At 38.8% G+C, this 19,411-nt stretch overlaps 1 protein-coding gene and 1 pseudogene across 9 annotated transcripts in view; both read right to left on the reverse strand.

The window, feature by feature from the left end:
• Nucleotides 1-19,411, reverse strand: part of UTRN (utrophin) — a 446,059-nt gene that overhangs the window by 314,929 nt on the left and 111,719 nt on the right. For all 9 annotated transcript variants that reach the window (XM_039846978.1, XM_039846975.1, XM_039846976.1 and 6 more), the window contains 9 exons: nucleotides 17,156-17,359; nucleotides 16,082-16,263; nucleotides 15,229-15,379; nucleotides 13,937-14,056; nucleotides 11,949-12,050; nucleotides 9,024-9,131; nucleotides 8,574-8,753; nucleotides 7,373-7,542; nucleotides 2,770-2,893 (listed from right to left, as the gene is read on the reverse strand). In XM_039846978.1, the coding sequence (XP_039702912.1) occupies nucleotides 2,770-2,893; nucleotides 7,373-7,542; nucleotides 8,574-8,753; nucleotides 9,024-9,131; nucleotides 11,949-12,050; nucleotides 13,937-14,056; nucleotides 15,229-15,379; nucleotides 16,082-16,263; nucleotides 17,156-17,359 (1,341 nt within the window). The remainder of the gene's footprint in view (nucleotides 1-2,769; nucleotides 2,894-7,372; nucleotides 7,543-8,573; nucleotides 8,754-9,023; nucleotides 9,132-11,948; nucleotides 12,051-13,936; nucleotides 14,057-15,228; nucleotides 15,380-16,081; nucleotides 16,264-17,155; nucleotides 17,360-19,411) is intronic.
• LOC120589445 (uncharacterized) lies at nucleotides 12,761-12,885 on the reverse strand (annotated as a pseudogene).

The raw sequence follows: 19,411 nt of genomic DNA on the forward strand, positions 1-19,411 counted from the left end.
TTAAATATTCTCTATTTTGCATTTTTTCCAATACTTTGGCGTCTATACTACTCATCTAAAACAAAAATAAATAAACGTATAAATATTAAAGGAAAAATATAGAAATCATGTCAATCATGCCTCACATAAGCATATACAATTGTTATTTTTATCCCCTTGAATATTATAGTAACTATTTCTAGAAGTAAATTGTTCCAAGATCATAGGGTAGAATTTAGCGTATCAATATTTTGTGGGACTTGTTCCACTGAGATCATTTTAACTTCCAAATTCTTTGCCGCTTTAATGCCTTTGAGAATTGGTTTGTTAAATGATCATTAATGTCATCTACTGGTCTTTCGGAACAGTAAGAAGTATATGAAACTATGAAACACAGCCCTCATTTCTTACTCTCTCGACTCCCTGTGTGGAGCGCTTTGATGATAGAGCTCCTAGGTTAACAACCTTCCACGTTCCCCTTACCCACAGTCATCATTCTCTCCTTCCATAAGCCAAGAATTTCACCGAGTGCTGAAAATACAAGCTTCAATGGAAAACTTATCCTCACTTTCGAAGCACTTGTAGCAGGCATATAAACAAATAATGACATCAGTGCAATAAGAGCTTTCATAGAGGTATGGTCAAAGCAATAGGGAAGTCAAGATGAAGCACTTAACTCTTCCAGATGAGGTTAAGGGAAGTTTACTGAAATAGCGGGCATTTCAGCCACAAAAGGTGAATAAAAGGCCATTCTGGCAGACGGCACATGCTGAGGCAGAGAGTGAGAAAAGAGCAGGAGTCAGGAGGGCCGGAGCTCAGATGGGGGAATGAGGGGTGGGGAATGAGGCTGTGCTTAGAGGTGCGGAATAATGCCATCTGGAAGGCCCTTGTATGCTGGGCACTATGGACTTTACATTTTGTCCCCATAGCAATGGGAAGCCATTAAATTAATTGTGAGCACCGGAGCTGTGTGACCAGATTTATATTGTGGAATGATCCCTGGTTATAGAAGCCAAGGGCTATGAGAATTTAAGAAGGGAAGGGTAAACAGTGGCAAATGCTACAGAAAGAGCAGGTCTGATGAGAACAGAAATTCTTCCTTTGGATTTAGAAACTGAAGGTCAATGATGACCTCTAAATAAGAGCAGTTACAATGGAATGACGAGGCAGAAATCAGTCTCGACTTCTCATTCAAACACTCGAAGTCGGCCACGGTCTGACCTCAAACCACCTTTCCAACCTTGCGTGTGTACTTTCACACACACGCCTAGCAGGAAACAGAACGAAGTATTTCTCCAAAGATCACATCACACTCACCCACCTCCGTGCTCTGCTCAGTGGCCCCTTGCCCACTCAGTGTGCCCTTCCACCCATCTCCAAGCACCCTTCCTGCCTTCAGCTCCAGCTCGGGGCCACTTGGCTCTCTGGACTTCACCAGTGTCCAGAAACTACTGAAATCTTGGCCGCCACTCAATTCCCACGGTACCTACCACTTTCTAACTTATATCAGCAAAACCTACAGACATCTCGTTTTTCAAATGTTCTGCAAACTCTTTACAAACTATCCCTGATGTAGATTAGCAGTACAGAATTGTTCCAGATGCCCAAAAAGTTAATGAAAGGATGTACAGAGACTGAAGAAACATCAAGGCCAAATTGCTACTATCCTCTGTCACAATTTTCAGCAATACACAGATAGGTACAAAGTAGCAAAGCTAGGCTCCCGCAGATGTCAATAGTATTTACTTTTTAAAACTGTGTCTCTTAAGAGAATATACTGAAGAAATTTTGAGATTTGAAATAAAGTAGTCTTCCTTTATCCTCGGGAGACACATTGTAACACTCCTAGTGGATGCCTGAAACCACAGATAGTACCAAACCCTATATATGATTTTCCTACACATACATACCTCATATAAAGTTTATTTTGAAATGAAGCGCAGTAAAAATTTAGCAACAATAACAAATAAAATAGAACAATTATAATAACACACTGTAATAAAAGTTATATGACTGTGGTCTCCCTTTTAGTCAGTCTCTCACTCAAAACATCTTGCGGTACTCCACTAACCTTCTCACTTAAAGGAAGCACTATATGGCTTTCTTTGGCATGTCCAAATTGCCAATATCACTACTCTTGCATTTGGGGCCATTATTAAGTAAAGTAGTAAGGGTTCCTTGAACACAAGCACTGCGATACCTGGACAATCAATCTGATAACCAAGGCAGCTACTAAGTGACTAATGGGGGGTAGGCTATATGACGTGGATACACTGGAGAAGATATGATTCACGTCCCAAGCGGGACAGAGCAGGACAGTGAGAGACTTCATCATGCTACTAAGAACTTCACACGGTTTAAAACTCATGAATTATTTCTGAAATGTTCCATTTATTTTTGGACTGGGGCTGATCAGAGGTAACTACTGTAGTTTGTTGTGTTCAGAAACCCAAACATCTTCTGCATTTATAGTTATAAATTATTAGGTATCAGATTAAAATCTAATCAAGCTAAAAATGGAAGTAATATTTGGATCCCCTTAGAAGGACGTGTTCCTTCCTAGACATCTCAGTGGTTAAGGAAGGAAGGAAAACGCCTCCTCCACTCAGGGATCCGATACCAACCAGCTTGAATCAATTCAAACTTTACTACCATGTTCTAAAAGCTACGTGTCATGGCTACATTTATCAAACAGGAAGCTTTTGGATTCCATCACCTCTTTACACCAAAAAGCAAATCTATCCTGATGAAATATTTTATTCACTAGTATACTTTGGTTTAATGTTTTACCTTTAACTTCTTTTTCATTTCTGAAGTCTCTTGCATCTTCTTATATTCTTTTATCTCTGCGGCCTGAATGGCAGCCTTTGATTTCGAAATCCAGTCCAACAGCTCTGCACTTACAGCATCAAACCTGATTTAAGATTCAGATGTTACTATTTGTAACACATTTTCTTCTACTGTTTCATTTGGCTCAAGAAAAAAAGTGATCAAAACACCCATCAGGCATGTGTTTTTAAACACTCCTCAAAATCAAAACAAAACAAAAGGTAACCCAGAAATACAGAAACCACACAAAATAAGATCACACATTTACGATTAAAAGTATGAAAAAGTAACATTGTAATGTTAATAAATAAAAAAAATAATTTTTAAAATGTTTTACTTTATAGGAAACTATTTTTATAAACTCTTGTAGACTATGAAAAACAGACTTGGTTAGATAATAGCAGAAAAGAAAAAGTACGGACATTCCTAAAGCTAATGCCTTCTGTAATTCAACATGTTTTTGAGTAGAGCCTACTATATGCCATGCACTGGGCTGTGCTCTTGATATGAAGGTAATTCAGACACAACCGCAGACCTCAGGCAGCTTCCAGTCTAGCAAGGTCAATGGAAAGTAAAAGGCAATAACAATAAAAATGTGCTAGGTGCTAATTCTACAAATTCACAGGACAGCTCCTGATACAAACAGAGAGAGATAGCTTCTGGAATAGAACAACGGCATTAAGCTCAGGAGTTTTCCTTGCAAAGAGAGAACAAAGAAAGGAAAAACCACACTTAGCGCACTGCGAGTAGTTAGGTGTGGCCGGAATAGCGAGTACTAGGCAGGAAGGGACCACTGACAATGTGGCAGAGAGCCACACCAACCAGTTGCTGGAAGGCCCCGAAAGATAGATTAAGGAGTTCAATCTTAACCAAAGGACACTTGAGGACCAGTGCAGGGTTTAAAGCATGGGACTGACGCGATTATACTTGTTCATTAGTGTTCACTGAGAAGAAAAAATAAAGAGCGGCAAGACCAGAGAAAAGGGAGCAAAGGGAGCCAGAACTAAGGTGGTTAACAATGGACAAGAAGAAAAGGGAACAGACTTGAACGACACTGAGAAGGCCAGTCAGAACCACAGCGAGGAGGAACAAGGAGACACACATTTGCTGATTGCTGGCCATGTACCAGGCCCTTTTCTGAGTGTTTTATGTGTATTCTTAACTCAAGGCATCCTTACAACAACTCCATGAAGTATATATCACTATTACTCCTTTTAAAGATGAAGGAAATAAGCTCAGGGAGGTTTTAAATAACATAAAGTTCATAAATGGTAGAGCTGAGGCTCAAACTGAGGCAGTCTGTCCTCTTAATTAGTACTCTACCCACAAGGCTCGAAATAACATCTGGATATTTTTAGGTACTTTAAGGTAAGTGCAGGTTGGCATTGCTGATTCTTCGGGGAAACTTTACTTAAAGCGTTTCTACTGAAATTATAACTGTTTGTTTTTTCATCAAGGTCAACTTTCCTTGCAACTTGTAAGGGATTCTGTGACACTCTAGGTAAATAACCAGGGGTCGAGACGTAATTCCAACAGTGGTACATTCCTCCTGTCATCGTAAGAGCAGATTTCTATTTAAGCTTTCCGAGAACGGGCATACCATCCAGAGGTCACACATTTAAAATGACCTTGGAGACGTAGTCCATTCCTGCTCTCAAGATGAGCAAGAGTGATGTGAACGCTGCAGAGCGTTAATGATCTCAGGTCTCATTGACACATATCCAGATTATAGGAAATGGCCGTCCCTATGGTGGTAAAAACGGCCACCAGCAGCACCAAGAGAAGAGAAGGGAAAATAAATCACCATTTCTGAAGCGCGTATAAGCTATGCTAACCAGATATTTAAGGCTCACATCTGCTCAGACGGCTCATTTTAAAGCCAGTTCACAGCCGCTTCTAAGGATCTGGAAACCATTTCACATTAGGAATGACTAAGGGTACTCTGGACTTTAGGATAATAAATGGAAACTGAAATATGAAACCTACCCTCCGATACCGAAGAGGTACCACGGTGAAGAGAGAGGGGTGATGTGGCTCTATCACCCCAGAAAGGAGAACTAGCACATGTGGGTAGCCTGAGAAGGGGCCAACTTTGTCTGGGCATAATTTCAGCAATGAGATTTCACTGCCTTCTATTATAATGGACTGGACATACTAAAGCTTCTATTTGCCCAAGAATTAACTGAAGGAATGTCTGCATCAATCAACCTGTGGACTAGAAGACTGTGGTCCTCACAGCTGGATACCCATCCAACAGACAACTTCCTGCCTAGGACATGGACAGTGACTGTATACTGAGACCGGTGAGACCCAGGGGGAAGTCAGCTGCCATCTTCCAGCAAAGGTCTTTTCTCCCTAATCCGCCTCCCCACCACCCCCAAAAAAGACAAGGTAAAACTCCCCTTCCTGCCTGTAAAGCAGGTTATACAAGAATCTTAGGCCCAGTGCTACAGCAGCATCTTGGGACCATGAGAAGACTAAGCCTTGCGAGAGAAAGCCACCATACTGAGGAAGGCAGAAACAAGGTGGCAGGATATTGAACTAGACCATGCCATTAAAACTGCCCTACCTCCAGACTTCTTGTAATGGGAGATAATCAGTGACCTCATTAAGTCACTTTGGGTACAGTATTCTGTTTCTCACAGCAGAATGCACTTTATACAACATGATCATGTTTAAGATTTTATAGTTATGCACTGTGATATTGTTATTTATAATAAGAAACATATATTTGGTCTTCATCCCCATTTCTGGCTCAGAACTCCTGAAACTCTTGGAATTTCCTAAGTGATGACAGCTATAAAGGTATCTTTTGGATCCAGGATGGGAGCTGGTTCTAGGAGATCCAACCAAGAGATTAGAGGGTTGGAACTTTCAATCCCATCCCCCTGACCTCTGGGGAGGGGAAAAGGGCTGGAGATTGAATCAACCGCCAATAACCAATGATCTAGTCAATCATGCCTATGTAATGAAGCCTCCATAAAACTCCAAAAGGACAGGGTTGAGAGAGCTTCTCAGTTAGTGAACTCACTCCAGGTTGGAGGTCCTAGGAGCATGGCCTCCTCTGAGAGGGCATGGAAGCTCTGTGCCCCTTCCCCATGCCTTGCCCTACACATCTCTTCCACCCAGCTATTCCTGGGTTCTATCCTTTCATAATAAACTGGTAATCTAGTAAGTATAATGTTTCTCTGAGTTCTGTAAGTCGCTCTATCAAATAAATCGAACCTGAGGAAAACGTTATGGAACCTCCAACCTACAGCCAGTTGGTCAGAAGCACAGGGTTGAGAATGAAGGTGCAGGGCAGTTATAGAAGATTGACAATTAACCTATGGCATGTGATTCTGTCTCCCAGTAAATAAGTGTCAGAATTGAACTGAATTACGGGACACCCAGCTGGTAACCCACGAATTATCTACTGGTGCAGGGAACCCCCACTCCACACACACACATCGGGATGGTGCCAGAACCTATAATAAGTACCCTAGACTTTTAGAACCTTCTCTGCTTACAGATGTACAAAGTCAGCACTGGAGAGACACATTGCCAGATATACTGAGCAGAATATAAACACTCTGGAAATGAAAGTCTATGGTAATATTAACATCAGAAGAACCTTCCTCATCTGTTGCCTTGGCTACCAAAGTAAAAGTTCTCCAGCCGCTATTTACAACTCCAAGGCACACGAGTCCTGCAAGGAGATGCTATCGGGAGGCAGAAACACAGTCGTATTATCGAAATGAAAATCATATGGTAAAACTGGAATCTCACCTTATCTAATAAAAGGTAAATTGGGGAAATCATATCATTTTTATTCAGGCAAAACTAACTGCCCATTTACCCAACCACTGAGATTACACTGTAAAGGGGAGAGAAGAACAGTACTACTTGAGGGATGTTTTGAGGATTAACTGCTATGGTGCATGTGGGGTACAGTACCTGGGACACAGCAGAGCTTAACAGAGTGACTGACATTAGTAAAAGCTCAATATATGCCAGGAGAGGATTCCTCTTCTAAAGATCCCAGGTTTATTTTGAATCAATGAGATGAAAAGGTATTTTATGCCAAAGATATTTAAGCCCAACACAAAGAATCTGTTAGTGAATCTGGCAAAAGAATTAATAAGGAAAGAAAGAAAACATGGAAAAAGAAGGGAGGGAAAGGAGACTATAAAGGAATTACTTTCCTGAATTATTTTTTTAACTGCAAGAAGAGGAAGGAGATTCACAAACAATACGGCGATCTATCTAAAGCAAAATTGTCAGAACTGTAACAGTGAAAGAGTAAATAAAGAATCTCGAACAATCACATCCTTCCAAGGTAAATAAGAAAGGAGGAAAAAAAGGGGTTCCAGGACACAGTTCGAGTGGAACACAGGGTATGTAAAACCATCTGAGATGCTGCAGAGGCTTAGCCAGCGCCAAGGAGAATACTGAGAAGACTCGGGTAGTGAGCAGTTCCGTAGTTGAATTTCCATAACGATAACTAGTAACTAGTACAAAATAAGTCCCGAGAACAAAATACATTGTGTACAGTACTGGGTTTGGAAATTCTGTCTGCTCTCACTTTTTCTTAGCTTCCATATCCATGGGGATCTGTCTCTTCTTTGGCGGAGGAGGTGGAGGCAGTTCTTGCTTAGACCTCTTTGTAGTTACTTGTTCTCTTATGCGAACAGTCTCCAAAAGATCTTTCTGAGGAATCTGGGACATCCCCAGCTTGGCTACAGCCTGAGTCACCTGAAATAAAATCAGCCAAAGTTTTAATGGTTTATTATAGTTTTATTGAGATATAATTGAAAATGTACAGTTTAATGGTTATTAGCATATTCACAGCTGTGTAACCATGCCGACTTTCTAATGCCAGAATAGTTTTGTCATCCCCCAAATAAACCCTGAACCCATAACTGGCACCACCCACTCTCCTCTCCCCCTTGGCTCCTGGCAACCACTAATCTGCTTTCTGTCTCTGTGAATTTTCCTATTCTGGACAGTTCATACACACAGAATCAGAGTACATAGAATCTTGTCACTGGCTCCTTTCACTTAGCATAATGTTTTCAAGGTTCATCCATGTTACAGCATGTATCAGCGCTTCATTTTTTTATTGCCAAAAAAGATTCCATTGCATAAATACACTACATTTTGTTTATCCATCTGTTGATAGACATTCGAGTTATTACACTTTACAAACCAAAGTTTTATTTTTGATGAAATTATCGCTTCTTGGCCTTTTGGCTAAGATCAAGTGTATTTTTGATCAATTCACTAAAATGTTTAAATTAATAAGATTATGTAAGATTTAAAGATCATCTAATGCAGGGGTCCCCAAACCCCGGAATGGTACTGGTCATGGCCACACAGCAGGAAGTGAGCGGTGGGCCAACAAGCAAAGCTTCATCTGTATTTGCAGCTGCTCCCCAGCACAAGCGTCACTGCCTCAGCTCCACCTCAGATCATCAGGTATGAGATTCTCATAGGAGCACCGGTCCCTGGTGCCAAAAAGGTTGGGGACCACTAATTTAATGGATTCATGTCTATCTGTTATCAGTTACTAAGGGTTAAATTACTGGATATTAATCAGTTTTTTGAAAATCTATTAGAATTTACTTTAGAAAACAGGATTTTCATGTCAGTTTTTCAATTTTATAACAAACTAGGTATAAGGAACCAACTTTTTAGTTTAGCTACTTTTCTTTTATTGCAGAAAGCCAACCTGAATACTTAACTTCTACTTAATGGCACAACATATTACCCAAAGCAAAAGGTACCTGGTTAGAGGAATCTTCTAGTCTCTGGACCAAAGAGTCCCACCTCTGAGTCAGTTCCTCAGAATCACTGTTGATCTTTCCAGAAGCCTTAGGATTATCAAGTAATTGACCGACATCCTGACCGATCTCACTCAGCTGATCCAACGCTTGACGCTTCATTTCCATGTCTTCCTTCAAAATCTAGTATTTCAGATATTTATTAGATATTTATAGAAATTTATCTTCCTGTTCCCCAGTCAGGAAATCTAAACATGTGTATTTTATAGTAAAATGTACTTGCTTTACAATTCACTAATACTAAAACATAAGACTCCTGGTTCTAGATAATTACATGGCAGCATTCCAGTGTTAGGTAATGAGTCTTACTCTGTATTTACTAAATTGTATTAACCATTTATATAAAACATATCGCCGGCTTAGAAGACAGATGCTGACAATGACATCACTTACAGCCAGTCGCCGAACACTGACACTTAGTTCCTTTTGGTCTCTGAAGTTGCTTGTCTGGATTTTATTTAAAGCCTCTTCTTTTTCAGTTAGCCAAGCTTTCAACAAGCACTACAAATAATAACAAAAGTTAGAAATATATTTGGGGAATCACTTGGTAACTCAATTCACTCTCTAGCTTTTCTGTTATTAGAGGCCTCACCTTTATCTTGGGTAAGAAGGACTTCAAACACCTAAGCCTGAGGCATGAATGACACAGAAAGACATCTTTTTAAAGATATTGTCCCTCTCATACTTACAACAGATCAACCTGAAATTTGCTCCACACCTGGATAACTAAACCAAATTCTCAGGGAGGTAGGTGGATCTAAAACGCTAAATCCAGCTATTCAAGTCTCTGAAAAAAAGTCACACTACAATTCTCTGAAGGCAGAAGGAAGTTCAGAGATTGTCTGTCTCAGCCCCTCGTTTCAGGGAGGAAAGAGAAAGAAGCCAAGCTATATATCCAAGATCTCTTGGCTAGTTAACAGAAGAGCCAGATCAAAGACCTATACTCCAAAGCCAATGGATTTTCCACAGCAGCATTCAGGAAAACCACACTAATACTCCAGGTTCAACAGCAATTATGGTTAGAGAAGGAAGTTGGAGGATAGTCCAAAGCCAATATAAGAATATTTAAACTTCATTGGCCAACAATGCATGTTTTTTTAGGCAGAAGATATTTAGTAATGTAGACAGATAAAACTTGCAGCAGGGGTGGATAACAACATGGCTGCATTGAGATCATTCTTCCCAAAGTATAGTGTGTACCACAGAAACCCTTTTCTGTAGGGCTAGGGGAGAAAAATCTTAGTTGTTTGCAATTAATTCTTTCTCTAATTGTTTTATTTATCAGTTTATTTAACAACTCTTCCTCTAAATGCCATACACACACCAAAAAAAGATGAAGACCAAACATAAAAGACGAATTTGGATCCTTCCCTCATGTGTAATAAGATATGCACAGGAATAACTATGGCACAACACAGAAAGTACAGACACCACAAAAGAGATTGCATCCAGTTTAGAGACCGGAGAAGAAGAAGAAGGGGATTTGTAGATGATTTCATGGCTGGGGAGAACTTAAAAATGAAGAGATGAGTTTAAAGGCATTCCATGGCTTTAAAGATGCCATACCTTAAACAAAAACACAGAGACTGGGAAACAAATGAAATAGATTCACTCTTTCAAAAAAAAAGAAAACAAGAACCATGAGGAATGTATGAGGTGCCATGCATTGGAACAGAACAGAGAGAAAGAACTAGCATTAATTACTCTTGTGGTGTTAAGTCTAGAAATGAGCTACAAACCGAGAATTCAGGGTTGGAGCGCTGGGTACGTGGGAAATTGAGGTGGAAAAGGTAGGATGAAGTCCTTTACAGAATATTCTCCATGCCACACAAAACTGGCCAATGCTGCAGAAGCTTGGAGCTAATTCTCAGAGCCCATTTCTAACATCTTAAAGCGTCTGCACAATCATCCTTTGAAAGGTTTTCTAATTCAGATACAGTTGATTTGGTCTCATTCCCTGCAACAGCAAATTGTCTCTAGATTAAGTCCCCACATTGGCTTCAAATTCTACTTTTTCACAAGATTCATCCTTCCGTATCACTAGCAGAAAGCCATTCAAAGGTCAGTTTTTAACCGAAAATATTGGCCAAAATACTAGCCATTCTCTATTTTTAAATGTTTTTAATTACCAAATTAAAATTCTTTCCAAATTTTAAATTAGTTTACTTAGTACAAGAGTAACACAATGGTTTTCTCTGGCAATTAAATCTCCTATTGTCATTACTGAAAATTTTAATTACTTGATCTATGTGACTCGGTCTGAATACAGGGGTCTAAGTAAGTGTAAATATTTGTCAAGTAAAATGTAAATATTTCAGAAATCAGGATCAGTTCCATTATGATTCTTAATAGAAAGATTCTAACCAATAATTCAGGGCAGGGGGTAGTGATCAACAATTTATTTGGGACAAATTTTGCAACCAATTTTTTAAGATGTTCTCTCCGCAACCACATTTAGTAAACCAAAAAGCATCATACACTTGTTTTTATCCCCTGAAATGAATATAGTTGCTTTTTGTGGATGGAAATGAAATACATTTAAAAGAATCAAAATGAAGACAGAGATGTGGGAAGAGTATCTGCTTATTTTCTAAACCACAACTGTTTGGCGTTTGGGGAGAAAAGTTTTGTTTATTTGCATTCTGTTTTAATGGTTGTTTTTCTGGAAGAACAAAGTGAGCAAAGGGCCACCACTCTAACTGAAAACTTAAGGCAGCAGCTTCGTGCTAAAGGTTCATTTGCTGTGGTAATCCTTAGTGGAAAAAATACACTATTAACCAAATATTAAGTCAATGGTGTTGCTAAATAATATTTTCAGTTAATTTCAGTAGTTACTCTGGTTAAAATTCAATAAAAATTCTTGTGATTTAAAGTTCACAAATTATCGAGTGGATTCATTTATTCTTTATTTTCTAAGCACAATTCACATGTTAGGCACTGTGTTGATACCAGTTCAAAGACATTACCCAACACAAATGCAATGAAAATTATAATGTCAAGCAACTCCTGAGAGTAGCATATCTAAATACTAACATTTTAAATATTAAACACAGATCAAATTGTTATTACAAGGGAGCCATATACTACAATCTCTATTAAGAAGTTTCATGATAAAAGGGATACAAGTCTGACTTTTTAAAAATTTATTATGGTGACATTGGTTAACGAAATCCAGTTAAGTTTCTAACATTAAAAATAACAAATAATTACTTGTAAATGTTCCTTTAGAAGAAAAGTAAGCAAGACTTTATTCTAATGCCATAATGAAGGATGTTCCTTTTCACCATCCATTTGACCATATGGTTAGCAGTTTCATACCTGTTCTTCCAACAGTTCCTGCCACAGTATGTTGATTTCCTGCAACCTGCTCCAGCGTTCTTCGGTCCACCTGCACACTGCTGTCCAACGTTCGCCAAGTTTCTAGTAAAAGAAAAAGCCATCCTTTGCAACAGAGCCTTAAGAGACAGTTATTACAAACCTTAAAGAAACTCTTGGCATCTGTTGTTCTATTACAGACTAACAATTTATAAAAATATATTTCTATGAAAGTTGCTTTAAAACAGTACAGATAGCCAGAGGGAAGATAAAGTAATCAGGGAGATCATTCCATAAACTATATAAATGTCTAACCAAGGAATTGTATACTTGAAACTAATAATAAAATAAAATTTAAGAAATTAAAATAATATAGACAAATCCTATAAATTTATAGATGAGAAAAACTAATTCTACTTTTTGTGCTTAAGTTTGTTTCAGGCTATAATTATCTTTATGATGAAATTCAGTGCATCAGTAATTTCTTAACCACCTTTCATATGCCAAAAAATCCACTTTCTTTTCACATGCCAAAATATTTCCCTCAGTAGTATGAAAATTACAAAAAAATTTTAACATTATAAAAACTGTTTTAAATGAGAGAATTTCTATTAAAAAATACTTAATCGATTTGTTCTGTTTACATTGCATGATCCAAAGAAAATTCTACAAAACTTAGCAACGGAATGTTACAAGTATTAGCAATACTAAATAAATAAGTTTGATAATTTTTTTTTAGGCGAGGCAACCCTTGGTTGACCTCACAGATTGCAAGAACCTTGTCGGCTTACAATCCCTTATGTTTTTATTTTTCATGCCTACAGCACCTGGTCTTCCTACATGGTCTCCCATCCAAGTACTAACCAGTAACCAGGCCCAACCCTGCTTAGCTTCCAAGATCAGACAAGATTGGGCGTGTTCAGGGTAGCTGGCTGTAGACGATTAATTTTTAAAAATCATTCTTCATGATGGCTTTCTCAATAAGTTATTTTACCATTTTATAATGATTAACAAATGTTAAATTTTATTTCTACATTTGTCACACATGAACAAGAATTATTTAATTTGTAGTATCCTATTTTGATATTTAATACCAGGGATAGCTTTTTACACTGCAAAAGGTAAAAAACTTAGAGCCAGAAGACAGGTCTCCAGTCTCAGCAGGAAAACTCATTGTCTATTTAAGTCTCTGAGACATCACTTCACTTCTATATATTTCAGTTTCCTCCATGTTAAATAGGCCAGACATGCCTACCTCTCAGGTTACTGTAATAACTAAGTACTTCTGCATCCAAGCTTCAGAACCACTGGCCAACTTTGAAAAGGAATTTCATGTGATGAAATTATATTCTGAAAGTTACTGAAAATCATAAACTGGCAACATTGTACTTGGTAATTCAAGTATTGCTCAAATGAAATAGCAATAAATATCTTTATAAAAGACCTACAAAAATATACTATAGCCTTTGTGCAAAAAGAAGCAATTTGTTGGGCTTCCCAAAACTATTGTTGAAATTCACACACTGATCTACCAAAGAAACAGGGATATTAAATCCTACACGGCTGAAATTCTCAAACTTTGAAATGCACCTACATTTTTTTAAAGAGCAGATCCATTGGGCTCCACTCAGGAATCCACGTCTGTGTGGAGGCCAGAAATCTACATTTTAACAAATTCCTCAAGTAATTCTGAGCAAGAAGCTTGTGAACCACAAGTACTGTGCTTCCCAATCTTGTTAATACTATGCACAAGGTGGCTGGAGACCAAAAGCAACCCCACCCATTTACCCCGACTGCTGAAGCAAAGGAACGATAGCGAGGTACTCCTGTAACCCACGAGGTGTGGAACCCCGACTGAGAAGCATAACCTAAAGTAGGTTCTTCTGCTCTTTTAAATAAACAGTGAGATGGGACAAGAAGAATAGGGGCAACATGTAGTCGCTATCAGACGACAGGTGCCTTGGAATCATCCTCCTTTTCGGGGTCCTTACCTGTAACTGATCCTCTAGAACAGCTGTGGCACTCTCACAGCTGTTTTCATCAACAATCACCACCATGTGAGTTAATGAATTTACCTTCACCTGTTCAGCCTCAAGATCATTTTGCAAACTCTGGGGGGAAAAAATAAGATAGACCATTATTTCTTCTCTTTCGCATTTACCTATTTAAAATCCACTCAGTTGTCAATAGTAATTAAGGACATTTAATGAGGCATCGTGTTTGAATTTCCAATCATTACCCTAAATGTTCCACTAATGAAACAAACCCATTATACATCTTTACATTTCATTATGAACCAAAGCAGTTTGAAAATGCAGTGTCATAACGGATTGCAAGTGGGATGTCATTACTTTTATTCCAAATTCTGGCAAAAAAATAAAAAAGTAACATAAATGAGTTGAGTGTCTATACTAGGAATTAAGATAAGAATGTAGAATTGGTAAATCACAAATGTCCCAAACTTAACTATACAGAGTCAGAGATCATTTTCTCTTGTGCAGCGTGGTATAAAGTGAGAGTTAAGTAGATGCTATTTGATAGTCAGACGCTATTCTGATTAGCTGCCCAGGAAAGCAATTAAGAATACACAGATGCCTTCCATTCTCACCTCTTCCATGGGAAGAGCGCAGCAAGTCTCAAGGTGTATGTATATAGGTAATTTATATAAACACTACCAACAGTGTTATCAAATGTTTCTCGAGTCATGTTTAAAGTATCCCCAAAGCTTTATTTATCAGTTATCTAGATATTTCATTGAAAAATCAAATTCTTCAAACAACTTGAAGACAGGTTATTTACTCCACCTTCCCTTGACTATGAAAAGTTATCCCCTATATTTGTGACCAACTTTAATTTTCTGCTAAATTTTGATTCTTTGCCTGGCACCTGTTACTTTCCTAGATCAGAGAAGAAACAGTAGCTTTCCTTAAAAGATCAGGTACAGATAGACCTGAGAGTTTGCTTCTTTATCCACACACAGCATTGATGCCAACACACTAGCCTTCTTAACCACTTACTTATAGGTTCGAACAACCCTGATAATCCCACGAAAGCTATGCCTTTCCTAAGGAAACTACACACAGCCATATAAAATTTCACCTGCGCTTTCATCCCAGAAAAGTCACATCCCCATGAACCCCACCCTCTAAGCTGCTGAATAAAAGACAACACTGAAGAAGTATCCCACCTCTACACTAATGACAGAAGCCATCAGCCCCTGAGGATGCTAGGTGCTGCCTTTTCATATGTGATAAGGTATGAAAGAAATATGAGCCAGATTTACTTTATGATCTTCTAGCAGCTTTTGTAGGGATTTTAAATCATCATCCGGGGGGCGAGTTTCCATCTTTCGAATGCGTTCTTCCGTGAGCGTTAACCAGGCCGAGAGCTGCTGCAGCTGCTGCTTCTGCAGTTCCATCAGCACGTCGTGCAGCCTGTCCACGGAGGAGCACAGCGTTACTCCCGCTTGCTCCTCCCCCTCGCAAAGCCAAAAACACACTCCAGGCCGCAAAGAAACGGGGCGAAGAAATGCACTCCCGTCTAACCATGTCAAGTTAGTATTTAGTCTTTAAATATAGAAACGAGCAAAAAACTTTTTTATTTTCTTTCTAGAGGGCGTCGATTCAAAGAATGCAAATAACAGCACCCTGTATTGGTATCAGAATCATTGTTTCTTCAATCAGGAATTCCTGCTTATTAAATAGGTGGAAATGGCAATGGAATGCAGTTTGCTCCTAAATACACAATGCAAGAAAGAAAACAAACCCGGGGGTGGGGGGTGGGGGGTGGGACTGCTTTATAGAACAAAACCGTAGATAAAGACTACATAGTCCTGTCTTCATATGGAGTTAAGGGTTAGCCAATTTTAACACTACAAATCGATAACTATCTCTACGAAATGTCTTTCTCCTTTTTGGTAATTTCTGTACTCTAACTTTTACCTTTTAATTTGGATAACATACCAAAGGAGAAACAAAGACCATACAAAATCCCAACATTACAAAAAGAAAACAGTCAAAATTTTACAAGACAAATTCTGTAATTATCTAGCTTTCACAGGCATGCAGACCTTTACTTGAGCTAAACTAAGCAATGGACTCTATAAAATAAGTGCCAATTTCCTTGCTTCCACTCACCGGGACTGTCTGTCCATACTCTCCACCCTTAGAGCTTCCCATCTAGCATTCAGCAAGGTCATTTGTTCCTGGATCTCAAACTCCTCTTCATCTGACAGAGTTCCTTGTGTTATCAGCTGGTTTCCCGCCTGCAAGACACTCCCCACACTGCTCTGGTGTGCAGTCAGCTCCATCATAAAAGCCTAGGAAGGTACATATAATTTGTGAGTTGCTCATTGCAAAAAAAAAAAACAGAGAGACTTAATAAATTATTAATGTCTACACATCAAAGCTACAGAAAAAGGTAGCCACGTAGAGTGAAAATAAAGTGGACTTTGATCCAACTTTTTAAGCTCTGAATATAGGACATAAGTAGCTGGCCTAAGCAAAAAAAGTGAAGAAATCAAAGAGAACAATATTACATCTGATAATACCAGCTATTTTGAAGTAAATGCTGATCATACTACTGAGAGATTGTGAACATGAAATTATGAAAAAATATAATAAATAAAACACAAAAGGAACTGTGAAAGAATATGATCCTTTCTATTATTTTCAAAGCAGAATAGGAAATAAAGCCTGTCAATTAATAGGTCACGAAAAAACTACTTAACAATAAAAAGAAAACTCTACATAATCAAATCACTACAGTGGAATATAATATATCTTTGAAATACTAGGAAATTTTCCTTATATAAAATTGTACAAGAACGCTAGATAACATTCGCTTAACTGTACAATAAATAAAAATAGTCACTTCCTGGGGGAACACTCAAAATCTAAAGATTCGGCGTATTGATTAGCCATTTGTGTTTTAACCATAACAATACACTTCAGAAACAAGCAGTGCTTTGCACTGATTTTTGTCAGTAGCTCCACAGAATATACAAATTACAATAAGATTAAACTCTGAAATCTAATTCCAACGCACAGTTAATCACCCACACCAACTGTATAACAAAGGCCTGTTTAAATATCACAAGTCCTAACATACGCCACGAACTTTCAGTAACACTATCTACCAGGGTGGAGCCCCTGGTTAAGGCACAGGCGCCATGATGGACAGACCCCGCTCCTCAGCTACAGATTATTTACTTCATGGGTGGCAAACTGGTCTTTCACTTCTTCGACATCATCAGAAATGTCATCCTGCTCCTGGAACGTGTCCTCGGCAGAAAGCAACCAGGTCAGCACTTCCTCCAGGGCTATCTGATAGCTGTCCAGATCCATGTCGACCTCAGTGACAGTGCTGGGGGTTTCAGCACGGGGACTCTCATGCTCCTCTTCTGGTGCTGAGCTCTATAATAACAAAGCCCAAAAAAAAAAAAAAAAAAAAAAAACCACAAGCATCATGAAGACGAGAAGGTGTTCAACAAAGACACACTGTATATGGAGAACCCTCCCTCAGGTAGGCACTGCTGTGTCTTAGGCATTCAGCCAGTTGTCAGTAGCTGGGTGAGCAATGCCGTGACCTAGTCAGAAAGCGTTTATTAAGTGTGCTAGGATGGCAAAGAGAACAAAAGCAGCATGCACTCCTGAATTCTGTGCTCATGGGGATTCTAACATAGCTGGGAAGAGACAAATAATCCACATGAATCACTTCTGGACAAAAATATGGCTATTAGCAAAGTTATAAATGCTATGGTTCCAACAAAAGGTGCTATTTGAGTTCAGCAAGGGAAAGTTTCAGAGGATCGCCTTGGGCCTTGAAGGATAAATATAACTTAAAGAAAAAGAGAGAAAGATTAGAACTGTGCTTTGACCCTCATTAAACCTCTTTTACTGAAATACACTTTAGCACTTTATTTTAGACACTGAAAGGCAGCCACACATACAGGCTGTTGTATTGATAGTAGTTTTTGGAGGCAGTCATCTTCTACTTTACTTGCTGTTTTTTTTGTTTTGTTTTGTTTTTTTTGAAAAGCCCACGAGAATAAACATCTCAAGCTCCTCATGAGCAATGGAATATTTTCTTATACACTTTAGAATCTGATAACCAAATGAACTATCTCTCGCATGCAATTGTTAACTTTCAGAACAAAACTTCTTTAAAATTTGCCTAAAGCCTATCTCCACTTACTCACCTTTCACTCAAAATTTTTACATATTTCAAACATACCGAAATGTGTAAAGAACAATATAAGAAATGCTCATGTACTTATTAACAGCTATAGCTTGTTAACATTTTCTTTCAGATTTGGTATCGGTCCTCACCACTCAACTAAAAAGGCTTTTTTTCTAGTGTCACCAATAACCTTGCCATTGACAAATTGCCATTGACACTACACTGGTTTTCCCCCTGGTCGAATTGCATTTGCCGACCTGTAAGTAATGAAATTGCCTCAAAATTAAAGTCCTGGGCCCTTTTTTCTTCTCTCTGTATACTTTGTCTGAGGGGTCTCATTCATTCCCGTGGAATTTAAAGAACCATCTATATCCCGCCTTTATAGTTCTGGTTCCCAACTCCTAACTCCTCTGTCCAACCACCTTAACATCTTCACACGGATGTCTCATAGGCATAGCACACCATGTCTATATTTACTTTCTTTTTTCCCTAAACTCCTTCCTCCTCAGGTTTTCTCATTTCAGTAAATGGCTCTTTCATGCACTTCACTCCGCCAGCTAGTAACCAGGGAGCCGGCCTTCATTTCTTTCTTTCACCTCTCATATTTAATATACAAGCAATTCCTACCTTCAGAATGTATCTCCGATCCATCCAGACCATTCCATCTCCACCACCACCACCATCTGTCCTCAAGACTACAACTGTCTGCTAACCTGCTGACTGGTATCTTACTTCCCGTTGCCACCCACACCCCTGCCTCTATAATCTACTCCTCACACGGCCTCCAGAATGATCTCCAGAAAACGTAATCACATCATAAGACTTCCCCACTTAAAATCCTTCACTGCTTCCCAATGCTCTTAAGAGACAATTTAAAATCCTTAAAATAGTTTACAAAATACTGTGACAGCAAGAAACTGAGTGAGTGTGAGTGTGTAAGTGTGTGTAGGGTTGGATTTCAAAAGGTTAATCAGGGAAGACTTTTCTGAAAAAGTTCCATTGAAACCGAGGAACGATGGGAAGCTTGCCAAGCAGCGAGTGGGTGGAGGGGCATTTCATAGAGAGGAACCCACATGTACAAGAATGCTGGGGAAGAAGAGGGAAAAGCCCACCACGACTGCAGTGAGGCAGCCTGAGATGTATTGTGGAGGTAGGCTGGATCTCATAAACTATAAGAGAACATTAGGTCTTTAATTAGCAAGAAGGCTGCAACGGAAAGAAAACACACACTAGAGACTTTGTGAAGGAAGAAACAAACAGACCCAGTAAACTGATGCAGATTAAAA

Source organism: Pteropus medius, unplaced genomic scaffold, assembly GCF_902729225.1.
Source record: "Pteropus medius unplaced genomic scaffold, Ma_sr-lr_union100, whole genome shotgun sequence".
In the NCBI taxonomy this organism is placed as follows: Eukaryota; Metazoa; Chordata; class Mammalia; order Chiroptera; family Pteropodidae; genus Pteropus; species Pteropus medius.